Source organism: Megascapheus bottae, chromosome 11 (assembly GCF_031878675.1).
Source record: "Megascapheus bottae isolate mThoBot1 chromosome 11, mThoBot2.hap1, whole genome shotgun sequence".
NCBI classification, from domain to species: Eukaryota; Metazoa; Chordata; class Mammalia; order Rodentia; family Geomyidae; genus Megascapheus; species Megascapheus bottae.
The window spans coordinates 49,573,157-49,587,310 of record NC_143519.1 but is presented as its reverse complement, the minus strand read 5'-3'; the positions used below and the strand labels follow the sequence as shown (position 1 = coordinate 49,587,310).

The 14,154-nt window shown below is 39.3% G+C and overlaps 1 protein-coding gene across 5 annotated transcripts in view; it reads left to right on the top strand.

Moving 5' to 3' along the window:
* Nucleotides 1-14,154, top strand: part of LOC150057050 (uncharacterized) — a 69,684-nt gene that overhangs the window by 49,894 nt on the left and 5,636 nt on the right. For all 5 annotated transcript variants that reach the window (XM_090342240.1, XM_090342239.1, XM_090342236.1 and 2 more), the window contains one exon: nt 10,178-11,931. In XM_090342240.1, coding sequence (XP_090198366.1) covers nt 10,178-11,931 — 1,754 coding nt within the window. The remainder of the gene's footprint in view (nt 1-10,177; nt 11,932-14,154) is intronic.

Here is a 14,154-nt window from a genome sequence, read left to right as displayed (position 1 = left end):
TTTTGCTAATTTTGCTTCATTTGTTAAATGAAGATTTATTGTGGTTTTGATCTGTTACTGAGGTTGAACTTTTTTCATGTATTTTGGACTGTTTCCTCTAAAAATTCTTTTTTTTAAAAATGATTTTTGGGGCTGGGAGTTTGGCCTAGTAGTAGAGTGCTTGCCTAACATGCACGAAGACCCGGGTTCGATTCCTCATTACTACATACATAGAAAAAAAGCCAGAAGTGGTGCTGAGGCTCAAGTGGTAGAGTGCTAGCCTTGAGCAAAATAAAGTCCAAGGACAGTGCTCAGACCCTGAGCTTAAGCCCAGGACTGGCAAAAAAAAAAAAAAAGATGTCAACATTTCTCTTTAATAAATTTTAAAAAAATGATTTTTGGTTTTTTTTTTTTTTACATAGTTAGACCTTTTCCTTTTTCTTTCTCTGACTTATTTTTTTCTTTCCATCTCATTCGTTCTATTTTCTGTTCCAGATTCAATTCCACATTTTTTTTTTTGCCAGTCCGGGGGCTTGAACTCAGACTTGGCACTGTCCCTAGGCTTCCTCAACTTCCTGTGTGCCATGCTAAACTTACTGGGTTGCACTGCTGTGTACATTTAATTTGCTATTTAGTGTTCTCTCATTTCAGCCCCTCTTTAATTTATCATTTTTTTGTTAGGGCAGAACTACTAGTAATACACTTTCAAGGATTTTGTTTTGTTTTGCTTTGTTTTGTGGTGCTGAGGTTTGAACTCAGGGCCTTGAACTTGCTTGGATGGCTTGCTTGGCTGGTGCTCTACCACTTGAGTGGTAACTGGCTAACTGGAGACAGAATGTCACAGACATTTTTTTTCATCCAGGCTTCCTTTAAGCCTTGATCTCAGGTCTTAGCCTCCAAAGTAGCTAAGATTATACTTGAGAACCTCTGGAACCCAGCTTTCAGTTGTTGTTTAACCAAGCATGTCATAATTTCTCCTGTATTTGTGAAGAATAGGTCCCCCCCCCCCCGGCTTTTCTAAAAAAAAAAAATACTTTTAGTGATTGATAGTCCTTTTCTTTCAGCACTTTGAAAATGTCTTGCATTACTTTCTGGCCATTCTAGTTTCTGACAAGGACCTTTCAATCCTTCTGAGACATCCTTTGTGCTTAGATTGTTATGCTGGGTGTGGTTCCAAGATCTCTTAGGTTCTTTTTATTCTCCTTAATTCTTTTTGCTTTGACTACTTAGATTACAAAATCTCAATATCTCCTTGGATCTTCTTTCTAGCTCTTCAGATTCTTCCCTCCCTTCTTATCTTTCTTCTTTCCTCCTCTCCTCCCTCCCTTCCTCCCTTCCATCTTTTCTCCTTTTCCTTCTTTCTTCTTTTTTTCCTTTTTTCCTTCCTTCCTTCCTTACCTTAGTCCTTAGGTATCAGCCTCCTGAGTAGCTAGAATTGCAGGCATGAGCTGCCAGCTATTTTATTATGTTTAAAATAGTTGATAGAATGTCTTATCTTGTCTAGTAAATCCAGTGTCTAGGCAGTTATGTTACTACTTCACCATGCCTGAACCCTTCATGGTGCTGGTTATTTTTGAGATAATCTCTCACTTCCTGCCCAGGTATTACCTGGACTGTGATCCTCATGTATTTTGCTTGTCACCATAGCTGGGATAACAAACACATGTCCCCATGCTCAGCTTCTCCTCTTGCAAGGAAGTCCTCAGATTTTTCTGCCTGGGCTGCCTTGTCATTTTGATGCACCTGATCTAAGCCTCCCATGTAGCTGAGTTAAAAGGTACATATTTGATCTTCTTGGATATTGGTTTAAAAGGAGGTTGCTTAAACTCTTCTACCCAGCCTCTTATAACTAGGATTACAGATGGGAGGCACTTGTTCCTAGCTAGGCCATAATTTTTTTTGCCAGTCCTGGGGCTTGAACTCAGGGCCTGCACACTGTCCTTAGACTTTCTCAAGGCTAGCACTCTACCATTTGAGCCACAGCACCATTTCTGGCTTTTTTTTTTGTGTATGTGGTACTGTAGAATCAAACCTGGGTTTTTGTGCATGCTAGGCAAGCACTCTACCACTAGGCCAAACTCCTGGCCATAGGCCATAATTATTTTATTTCTGTGCACATCTTATCTTTTGGCTGAAATCAGACATTTTGAGCAATATACTATGGTAATTGCAATCAGATTCTACCCCCTGCCCAGTTTTTTTTTTTTTTTAGAGCGGTTTAGCGATTTTCTGCACTATAGAGTCTATATTCTTTGTTGTGTGTGCCAATGGATGCCCTTGTTCCTTAAGCTTAGCAGTCAGCTATTGTTTAACGTAAGTTAAATACTGGAACCACAGCAAGAATTAAAATTATCTTTGCTGACAGGCTCCCTGTCATGTTTCGCACACTTTCCATGCTAATGCTTTTTAAACTCTGCCTTACTTTTTGCTGCCTACTTAGCAGTCTGGGTGTCAGCCAGAATGAGAGCTTAGGGACTTCTCAGCAAGTTTCCAAGCAGACTCCCACATGTAGGGATGTTCCTGCCTTTCTAGCTTCTCAAAGCCTTTATTTCCTAAAAGGTCTCACTGCCTAGTGTTTCCTTTCAAGCTGATTGTTTACCCCAACTATTAAGACCTAACCCACCGGAAGTGGCTTAGTGAATTGCCTTTAGAGCTATTTAGCAAGTTAGGCATGATGGCTCATGCCTGTAATCAGGAGGCTGTACTCAGGAAGCTGAGATCTGAGGATAAAGGTTCAAAGCCAGCAGGGGCACTAAAGTTGTGAGACTCTTATCTCCAATTAACCATTAGAAAACCAAAGTGGGGCTGTGGCTCAACTTGAAGCTGAAGAGCTCAGGGATAACGCCCAGGCTCAAGGGTAGGGTGGTAGCCTTGAGCTGAAGAGCTCAGGTACAATGCCCAGGTCCAGAGTTCAAGCCCCATGACTGACCAAAAAAAAAAAAAAAGCTATTCAGCAGGGCTGGGAATGTGGCTTAGTGGTAGAGTGCTTGCCCAGCATGCACTGGGTTTTATTCCTCAGTACCACATACACAGAGAAGGCCAGAAGTGGTGTTGTGATTCAAGTGGTAGAGTGCTAGCCTATAGCAAAAGAATCTCAGGGACAGTGCTCAGGCCCTGACTTCAAGCCCTAGGACTGTCAAGAAAAGAAAACAAAAAGAAAAAGAAAAAAAATATTCAGGAAATGTTTCTTCCCCCTACCAGCTAGTTGCTATAGTCTAGAGACAGGGTCAAATTATTAGAACAGAAGTATGCCCTTTAATCTAGAGTGCCTCCAGAGAGGTCCAAGAAACCATTGTTATTTGAGGATATTTCCCCCATATAGAAAGGAATCCTATAAGCTGGACAGAGGTGGCTCACACCAATAATCCTATAATCTCAGGAAGCTGAGATCTGAACATTAAGGTTCAAAGCCAGCCCAGACAGAAAGGTTTATAAGAGTCTTATCCCCAGTTAACCACCAAAAAAGTCAAAGGTGAAGGTATGGTTCAAGTGGTAGAGTGCAAGACTTGAGCAAAAAAGTCAAGCCCTATTACCAGCACCAAAAAACAAAACAGGGCTGGGAATGTGGCTTAGTGGTAGAGTGCTTGCTTAGCGTGAATGAAACCCTGGGTTTGATTCCTCAGTACTACATACATAGAAAAAGCTGGAAGTGGTGCTGTGGCTCAAGTGCTAGCCTTGGGCAAAAGAAGCTCAGGGAGAGTGCCCAGACTCTGAGTTCAAGCCCTAGGACTGGCAAGCAAAGCAAAAACAAAAAGACCTATTTATCTGAGACCCCCCAAATAAATTTTTACCAAGTCAGGACCAGGTTCCAGGCCTACTACAGCAATCCCACAAAGCTTTGAGACCTCTCTTTTGTAATCTACATTTTTTTTTGCCAATCCTGGGGCTTGAACTCAGGGCATGAGTTCACTGTTTTTGGGCTTTCCTCAAGGCTATCACTCTACCTCTTAAGCCACAACACCACTTCTAGCTTTTTTGTGTGTATGTGGTATTGAGGAATCAAACCCAGGGAGGGCTTTATGAATGCTAGGCAAGCACTCTACCACTAGGCCAAACTCCCAGCCTCTATATATGTTTGTTTGTTTGTTTTTTTGGCCAGTCATGGGGCTTTATCTCAGGGCCTGAGCACTATCTTTGGGCTTTCTCAAAGATAGAACTGTACCACTTGAGCCACAGCACCACTTCCAGCTTTTTCTATCCACATGATACTGAGGAATCAAACCTGGATCTTAATGCATGCTAGGCAAGCATTCTGGGCCTGGGCCCTTGAGCCACAGCTCCACTTCTGATTTTTTAGTGGTTAATTGGAGATAAGAGTCTCACTGACTTTGTAGTGCTCAGGCTGGCTTTGAATCATGATCCTCAGATATCAGCCTCCTGACTAGCTAGGATTATAGGTGTTTTGTTTATTCCGTGTGTTGCCCATGGCTATGAGTTAGGATTCTGTATTCGATGTATTTACTTTTTTCATGAAAATTGATACCATTCATTTCCTCTTCCTCCTTTTTTTCATCTTCATAGTCATCAGTTCAGGCTTTATCTGGATGCTTCTTACCTTTAATTTTTAGGTCATTTTTGTTCTGGTCAATTTGTCTCTGAGCAAAAGCTTTAATTTTTAAGAAGTACATTTTGTCGCTACTCAGAGTTTATATTTTAAGTCATCTAGAAGACCAAATGTTATTCTTCAGATATGTAGTACCATTGTTCAATTCCTACCTTGTTTCTTTTCAAAAGCTGCAGTGTGTGCCTGTAACACTCCTTGTTTTTTTTTCTCTATGACTATTATTTAGTGATGCTTTCTTTTCTTTTTTTTTTTTTGCCAGTCCTGGGCTTGAGCTCAGGGCTTGAGCACTGTCCTTGGACTTTCTCAAGGCTAGAGCTCTGCCACTTGAGCCTCAGCACCACTTCTGGCTTTTTTCTATGTATGTGGTACCAAGGAATCGAACCCGGGTCTTTGTGCATGCTAGGCAAGCACTTTAACCACTAGGCCAAACTCCCGGACCGCTTTCTTTTCTTTTCTTTCCTTTTTCTAACAGGGCCATTCATCTCAAGTGAGATCAAGTTTGCAAGGCTTGATGCAACTTTGAAAGCCTCTCTTTCTTTATAGATCCTTGTCCCTGAAGAGAATGAGTTTACTGATTAGATGTACACGTTACAGCGTACGTTATCACTACCTCTACCATATCTCTTATCTCCCAGTAACTTCACAAGTTACTTACTGATTTGTTTCCTTTTTAGAAGACCTGGTCCACTGTTTCTGGAAAGTGGAGAGTAGCTTAATAGTGTTTCAGTGGTGGCAGAATTGATAACATGTCCCTGGCACACTTCCTTGTAGAGTCAGTCATCTGATTTTCCTATCTCTTGAGATTGTATTATATTGTCCATTGGAATCCAATCCTTGGAGTCTCCTTTCATAAGGAGTCATGGAGTAAAATGACTTATAAATGACTTAATAAAGTTACTAATCTTCCAGACTCCAAGAGTTTATTTACTTAGCTACCGCATTCTTTCCTGACTCACGTTCATTTCATGGTAAACTTGGTGAGTTATCTTTAGCACAGGACCTTATTCTCCTTTCAGTAGCAATCATTTTATAATCATTTAAGATAACAAAGGAGTTGTTGAGGAATATTAAAGAAGCCCCACAGTCTTTATCTTTTCTACTCTCTAACTTCTACTATTAGAACAGATTAGCCTCTTGGTTCAGAATTTGACCTCAGCTTTGAGGCATCTGATTTGCTAAACCTCTCTTCAGAATCACACCTCATATGAACATTTGCAATTCAGAGCCACTTTATGCTTTCAATCACTTGGAACAAAATTCTTATATGTGTACTTGATTCTTATGTTTATATTCCCTCATATCCATTTACTCACTTGTGCATGCATGCACACACATGCCTTCTGGAGATGGTACGTAGGGCCCTGTATCTATTAGGCATGTACTCTACCACCCGGCTAACATCTCCAGCCTACAATTCACTTGAAATTGTATTTTTCTGCTTGCTTGGTCGATTGAGAACTGTTCATGGGGATGGTGGCTACACAATAAGTGCATCATCTCCACAGACTCAGTGCTCCTGTGAATCAGAACCAGTGCTGGAGTCTTAAGTTCTCCACGTGTTGCCATTTAATTCAGGATATAAAGCAACAATAAACATTCATTCATTGCCTCCTTGTCCTGCAATAGAATAGTTCAGATTTGAGCAGAGACAGGAAGTTTGTTTTCTGACGGTGTGTATTTCATGACTGGTACTGTATTTTGGACTTTAACTCAAGCTTTTGCTGAAATGAGGTCTAACGGACCATGGAAAGTTACTATCAATGGTGACATTTTGTACTTGGTATTTTTTTTTTAAAGAATGGCCCCATCACAACTTGTAGGTACCTCAGTGTTCCTTGATGTTCTCCTTTCTTCCTCCTTCCTCTCTCTCTCCCCTCTCTCTTCCTCTCATTTCCCCTCTTTCTCATCTCTCCCCTTCCCACACTTTCCCTCCCTTCCCCTCCCCTCCTCTCGCCTCCCTTTCCCTTCCCCTCTCCTCCCCTCCCCTTCCCTGTTCCTTTTGAATTTTGGGGTTCTGACATAGGACCTTGTGTATGCTGGGCAAGTACCTTTGCCTCTTAGCTGTATCTCCAGTCCCTTGATATTATTCCTAAGTCAACACCCAGGGTGGCAATTAGGTGACAGGTGACAGGAACAATGTGTTCCTGTGTCCTATGTATTAGAAATTACCCGGGCCTGGAGTTTGGCCTAGTGGTAGAGTGCTTGCCTAGCATGCACGAAGACCAGGGTTCAATTCCTCAGTACCACATACATAGAAAAAAGCCGGAAGTGGTGCCGAGGCTCAAGTGGTAGAGCTCTAGCCTTGAGAAAGTCCAAGGACAGTGCTCAGGCCTGAGCTCAAGCCCAGGACTGACAAAAAAAAATTTTTTTTTCAAATTACCGAGCAGTATAGGATGAAATAAGCTAGGTCAAAGGTAGACTTAATAAGTTTATGGTTCATTGCTCAGCCACAGAACAGTTGACTGTTCCTTTTTTCTCATCATCTTTGCTTCCCTGTTTTGGTTGGTTTGTTTCCTCTTTATGTTTTTGTTGTTCCATATCTTTGTAGTTGTCCTTACCTACGTCTTGGATCTGTCTACTGTGTTTTTCTATATCTTCATGGGCGCTTTGGCTCTGACTCTGATTACCCCGTGGAAGAAGTGATAACTAGACTTTTATGTCTAAAACAAGAAAATTTCCTAAATGCTCCCTTTTTCTCTTCACATTAAGCTGCCTTCTTTAGTGGCCACTCTGAAAACTTAGCATGTCCAATGGAAATGCTGTTCTTCTTTTTTTTTTTTTTCCCATCATGAGGCTTGAACTCTGGGTCTGGACATTGTACCTGAACTCTTCAACTCAAGGCTAATGCTCTACCATTTGAATCACAGCACCACTTCCATTTTCCTGGTAGATAATTAGAGATAAGAGTCTCAAAGACTTTAATGCCCAGGCTGGCTTTGAACCAGGATCCTCAGATCTCAGTCTCTTGAGTAGCTAGGATTACAGGTGTGAGCCACGGGTGCCCAGCACTGTTCCTCTTTTGAGAGGTAGTTAACTATCACAGGATCCTTAGCATCCTTTGTTTCTGTGCCCAATGCTAGAAACGTGCTATTAGGCATTGTGACCACCAAAAATGCCCTCACATATTTAGAGCCACTATTAGCTGGATAGCTGGAAGTAATTCACCCAAATACTGCATTTAATTGCTTATTATTAACAATTGTACATAATCTGATACAGCTTAATTCCCAAATGTCAAGATAAAACCCAGCTACTAGAATATTCTTAGGAGAGGAACACAAAGGAGCAATGTTTATGTGTATCTGAGCATACAAAATGGTATTTATCAAAATGACTTCCAGGAAATGGAAATGAGATTTTTTTTTTCTTCATTGCTGTTTTTGTTTTTGCTTGTTTATCTGTCTTTGGGAAGGTAAGGGGGACAGAGAAATGGAAGGACAAAGAATGAACAAATGCAGCAGTGGTGTTTACTAGACACTATGTGGAAAATGAACTATACAACTTGAGGGTTGGGATAGAAGGGAAAAACTGGTAGAAAGTAAGGGAAGGGGTGACACTGTCCAGAGAGAAAGGTACTCATTATCTGACTTAGGAAACCCTCTCTGTACATTATCTCCCCCTACCCACCCCCCATCCTGGGGCCTGAACTTGGGACCTAGGCACTGTCCTTGGGCTTTCTCAAAGCTAGAGCTCTGCCACTTGAGCCACAGCACCACTTCCAGCTTTTTCTGTGTATGTGTTACTGAGGAATTGAACTCAGGGCTTTGTGCATGCTAGGTGAGCACTCTTAACACTAGGCCACACTCAGGGCCCCTGTACATCACCTTTATAATAATATCTAAAAATAAAAACCAGCTACTAAAGTGCTAAAGTTGTACCATGAAATTATACTGTTCACTTTTTAAAATATATTTTTATTGTAATTAATAGAAGGGTTACATGATATTTGCCAGGTAAATGGTGCCTTAATTCCCACACATTGATACCCTTTCACATGTCATGGTCCCCATTTCCCTTCCCCCCTCCCCCACCCCTCATCTTGTTTTCCCCCGTTCCCTATCCAATTTCAGATAACCAAATAGAAATATATCCGATATATCAGGTAACAAAGTGAGATAGTGTAACAATATAAGATAACCAAGGGACAGTAGAAGTGATGAGAGATAACATAGTACCTTAAGAACAACAATCATTAATTATATGGCTTATGTTTACATCATATTTTAAATGACAAGCTTAACAAACAATTGTTCAAGGAGGAAATCTCTAATTACATTCTCTGGGACTTAGTCTTTAGAACTTAATCAAAATTAGGCTAATGGTTTGTATGTCATAGAAACATATCAGTTTATGAAATAAAACATTATGATTATAGAGTCATAGGTTTTTTGTCTATATAGTTATGTTTGTATTTCCATTACCATGTCCATTGCTTTGGGTATACAGTTATTGAGTCCTCGCTCATGTACACTTTGGATTTAATAACCGCATATTAAGGATACCATGTGCCTTTTGAACCTTAGGTCTTGACTTGTCTCACTCAGCGTGATTCGCTCTAGATTCATCCACTTCCCTACGAATGCCATTATTTTGTCTTGTCTGTTGGCTATGTAGAATTCCATTGTGTATATATATCACATTTTCTGTATCCACTCATCTGCAGTAGGGCATCTGGATTGTTTCCATCGCCTGGCTATTGTGAATAGTGCAGAGATGAACATAGCTGAGAAGGTGTCTTTATAATATCCTGGGTCATGCTGTTCAGGATAGATGCCCAGAAGTGGTATGGCAGGATCATAGGGAAGGTCTATTTTCAGTTCTTTAAGGAACCTCCACACTGCTTTCCAGAGTGGCTGAACTAGTTTACAATCCCACCAGCAGTGCAGTAGGGTTCCTTTTTCTCCACAACCTATACTGTGCACTTTTATTAAAGTGTCTAATGTTAGTTTTACATATATGTACATATAGTTCATATGTATATGTACACACATATTTTAAGAAAAATATTAGGTTTTCCTACAGTTGTTGGTAAATGAGTATGCACATGCAACCTATAACTTTCTTCAAGTACATTAGTTTTTAATTTATAGGATTTTATTTTTTCTGGTAGTGGAGCTTGAACTTTGGGTCTGGGCACTGTCCTTGAGCTCTTCAGCTCAAGGCTACTTCCCTACCCCTTGAACCACAGCGCCACTTCCAGTATTTCTAGTGGTTTACTGGAGATAAGAATTTCATGGACTTTAGTTTCCCGGGAGGGCTTTTTTTTTTTAACTTTTTATTGTCAGGGTAACAGGGGTTACAGTTACATTCGCCAGGTAGTAGGTGCATTGCTTCCCACACATTCATTCCCCTTCTTATGTTTTTGTCCCCATTTTACGCCCTCCACCCCCTGGTTTTGAAAAGGGATCCTCAGATCTCAGCCTCCTGAGCAGTTAGGATCACAGGTGTGAGCCACCACATCTGGCTGATTTGTAGAAATTTTAAATCTCAAAATATTTTAAATATAGTACAAAGTACACGTATACTGTAAAATATCTAGTACTAGTAATTCTTTAAATATGCACATTAGGAATATTGTGTTATGGTTTGTAAATGTTATACAAATAATAAAGTTATAACTTCTTTATGTTTCAGAGAAAGAAATTTGAGGAAAACTGGGTTCCAATTTGGCAAAGCCAAACAGAAAAGAAACAGAAAACGAAACAAAAAATCTAACAGTCTTTGTGAAATCACAGATGAAAACTCATTTGAAACTTCAAGTTATCTTACAACAGGAGTTCAGCCCCGATCTCAGAAAGAAGAAGATTTTGAAGAGACTAAAACAGTATCAGAGTGTCTTTTTACTGGTGGCCCACAAAATGAGTTTGGAGATTTTCTGAATGGCTGTAAAGAAAAAATTCAGGAAAGCATAAATGTGGAAGATAGTTTTCAAAATGTTGTGTCTCCAGTTGAATTGTATAACACACCAAAGAATTGCCTCCCTAAGGGAGATGATGACTTGATTCTAGCTTCCTCATCAAAGTCATACAAACGCTCTGGTATTTGTCCTACAGGGACTCAAAATCTTCCTTCTGTAACAAAGAATGACTGCTCTAACTTGAAGGTAGAAAAGCATAAGGTGAATAGGTTTAACAAGGCAACAAACAGGAAGAACTCATTTGCTAGTGCTCCATGCTCATTCCTCCAGAAGATACAAGTAGACCAAAGACTCCCAAATGAACCAATTCAGAATTATCAACATGTATCCCGAGCTTCAGAGAACACTTTAAGAGAGGAGCAAGGAGAACATACAAGTAAAAATAATTATTGGGCTTTTTTCACACACAATTTGTCTGATGAGGAATTACAGCTATTCTCTGAGAGACAACCTGATTTTGGTAGGTGGCCTGAGGGACCTCATAAATTTGTGTGTGAGCAGAGACCGAAGAAAGATAGAGCACATAAGCGGGCCTGTCCTGACAGCAAGGAGCAATTGATTAAATTGATCTCCACTTCTGAAGGCACATCAGGGCCAGGAAGCAGACCAGAAATATTGATAGATGAGAAGTTACTGGTAGAAAATGAAGATTTCTCACCTACAACTGAAACTATAGATCCATTCAGAGACACAGAAACAAATAATTTTAGAAGTTGCGTACCTCAACCAGATAACCCAAAGAGTACCTTAGAATCAACAATGAATGAAAACAGGAGGCTGAGAAAGATTTTGAATTTGGCACCAAACTTTAACTTACTGGGACAGAGTCTTACCAGTGCAGAAGAAAAGGAGAAATATGGCCTGTTAACAGAAAGCCATGTATTGAACAATATTTTGGGAGAAGAAAAAGACAAAATTAAAGAAGTAAATAACAAAGAGGAGAAAAAGCAAAAACTTATGACATGTGACCACCAAAAAACATCATTTCACTTTGATATTATCAAAGATTCACCTCTAAATATTGATGGACAATTTCATTTTCCTTACCTGTCATTTAATAGACTAGGACATGCTATGTATCTTTATAAAAACCCTGTCCCTTCTCTTGTACTACATTATATATCTGGCTTTTGGATGATATCTTTTACCAATAAAAAAACATTTTTGACTTTCAAATCTCAGACAAGAGTAGGTAATACACCTACTAATATAGACTTCATTTTTTCAGAAATTTTATGTAGCCAATCTGATACCTTGTACTCTTTGAGGATTATTTCTGATACTCAATTTTTAAATGAGAGATCTGTTGAAAAGCTAAAGGAATTGGAAGATTCTAAATCATTACAGTGTTTACCAAATGAGGATCACCACGATTTAACAAGCATGGATTTTAATTCTTTTCGGCTGCCGTTATCACAAAGGTTTGCCTTCCAACTAGTAAAGCTTTTTGGATCTCCTGGAATTCCAATGGGTAAATTGTTTTCATTTACTAAAATTGAACATAAAAATATGAGGTGATTTTTACCTATTTTTAGTGATAAAATTGATGACCCATAGTTAATGGTACTTGACTTTTAAGGCTCACATTCTTGCCACTAATAGTCTTAAATGTCTCTTGAGTACATATGATTTGTGAACTCTTCTCTGAAGTAGAGGCTGAGAAGACTGAAGTATTGACTATGAAACAGCTAGAGTTGGACTAATTTGTGTGTGTGAGCACACACATGCAATCGTGACCTCGCCAGTCCTGGGGTTTCCATTTGGTGTGGGCACTGTCCCTGAGCATTTTGTGCGCAAGGCTGCATTTTTTGGCTTTTTGGTGATTAGCTAGCGGTAAGAGTCTCCCAGTCTTTCCTGTCCAGGCTGGATTTGTACCACAATCTTCAGCTGTCAGCCTCCTGAGTAGGTAGGATTACAGGTGAGAGCCATTAGCACCTGGCTGGGGTTTTTTTGTTTGTTTTTTAATCTTTCTCCTTTCTACCTTTTCCTTATTTTGTAGATAATTTTTTTCTTTTATCATTCACAATTATGGCTTCCAGATACGAAATTAATAAGTAAGGATTAGAAAAAAGGAAGAGAAGACACCTGAAATTTTTGAGGTGGTTTTTGTTGTTGTTGTTAGATCAGGAGAGGCCTGAGCATTGTCTTTTAGATTTTTCTGTTCAAGGCTACTACTCTTCCACTTGAGTCACTTCTTCATTTCCAACTGTTTGCTGGTTAATTGGAGATAAGGTAATTTTAGAGTAATAGTTAATCTTAACTCTTCTCAGACAAAAGGAAAAAGAAACAGAAAAAAAAAACCCCACCACCTCAATGAGTATTTAAAATTAAAACACATTTGTTATAGGGAACTTGAAATAATTTTTAAAAATATAAGTCCGAAATCTTAGTCTAAAGTTTATATTCTGAAAATAAATGAAGAATTTTAGTGATACTTTATGTCTTTTTGTAAGAGAAAGGACATAAATTTTTATCACCTCAGAAGAGTTCACGACCCTAAAAGATTAAGAATCATTACTGTAGATTAGCACCAGGAAACAGAAAGGAACAGGTGTAAAAGGATTTTAGACCTCCTCCTTCTTTGAATGTACAATATCAGTGTAATCAACAATGATTGCACATCCATTAATTAAACTTCAGAAAGCTTTTAAAAGGAATTAGAGTTCATCAAATAGCTTTCCTTCTAAATGGAGACAAAAGAATAACACAAAATAAAATTACTGCACACAGAAAATACAAGTAACAAGCTTATGCATATTCTATGAGTGAGGTTAGCAGTATGATATGAATTGTAGAGGAGAATATGGAATTACGGTTTTGTTTTGATTGCTTTCAATGTAGAAGCAAATTTGTACAACACAAGCAGTGAATGGAGCTTGGAAGAAAAGAAATAATTTCACTTTTGAAAATGATGAGTTTGTTTAAGAAGGGAAAGGAAGAGAAATTTTAAGTGCAGGCTGTGAACCTTGTTTGGCTAGATTGGAGAAGCCAAGCTCTGTTGTATGGTCTATGGCTTTGAATAAGGCAAGGAAGCAAAGTGATTCCTAGAATTAAGAGCTCTGCAGACAGTAGTATTATAGAATGAGACCATATACAGGTATACAGGCTGTAAGAAACCAAAGTATGCAGAGTGTCAGTACTGTGTAAATATAGGAGAATTTGTGTATGCTGTGTGTTTATGAGTATGTATGTATGTATGTATGTACGTATGTTATGTATTGCCAATACTACGGGCTTGCACTCAGGGACCAGGCAGGCTCTGTCCCTTAGTTTTTACATTCACAGCTGGCCCTTTACCATATGAGCTACAGCTCCACTTCCAGCTTTTTGGTTATTAACTGGAGATAAAAGTCTTACAGACTTTCCTGCCAGGACTGGCTTCAAACCATGACCCTCAGATCTCACTGCTCACCATCTGGAATTATGAGGTTCTTAGCTGTAAGGAATCCTTGTGTCTGAAGAAGCACTTTGTAGGAAGATTAAACTTTTTCCATGGTTGTCGTGTTCCATACATGTTACAAGAAAGGAAGACTGCCTAAATTTTATGCTTTAGACTACCACTTGAAGCTATTACATGTGTATATATTGGTATGTATATACCTACATTAGAATACGAACTATGAGGGCTGGGAGTTTGGACTAGTGGTAGAATGCTTGCCTAGCATGCATGAATACCTGAGTTTGATTCCTCGGT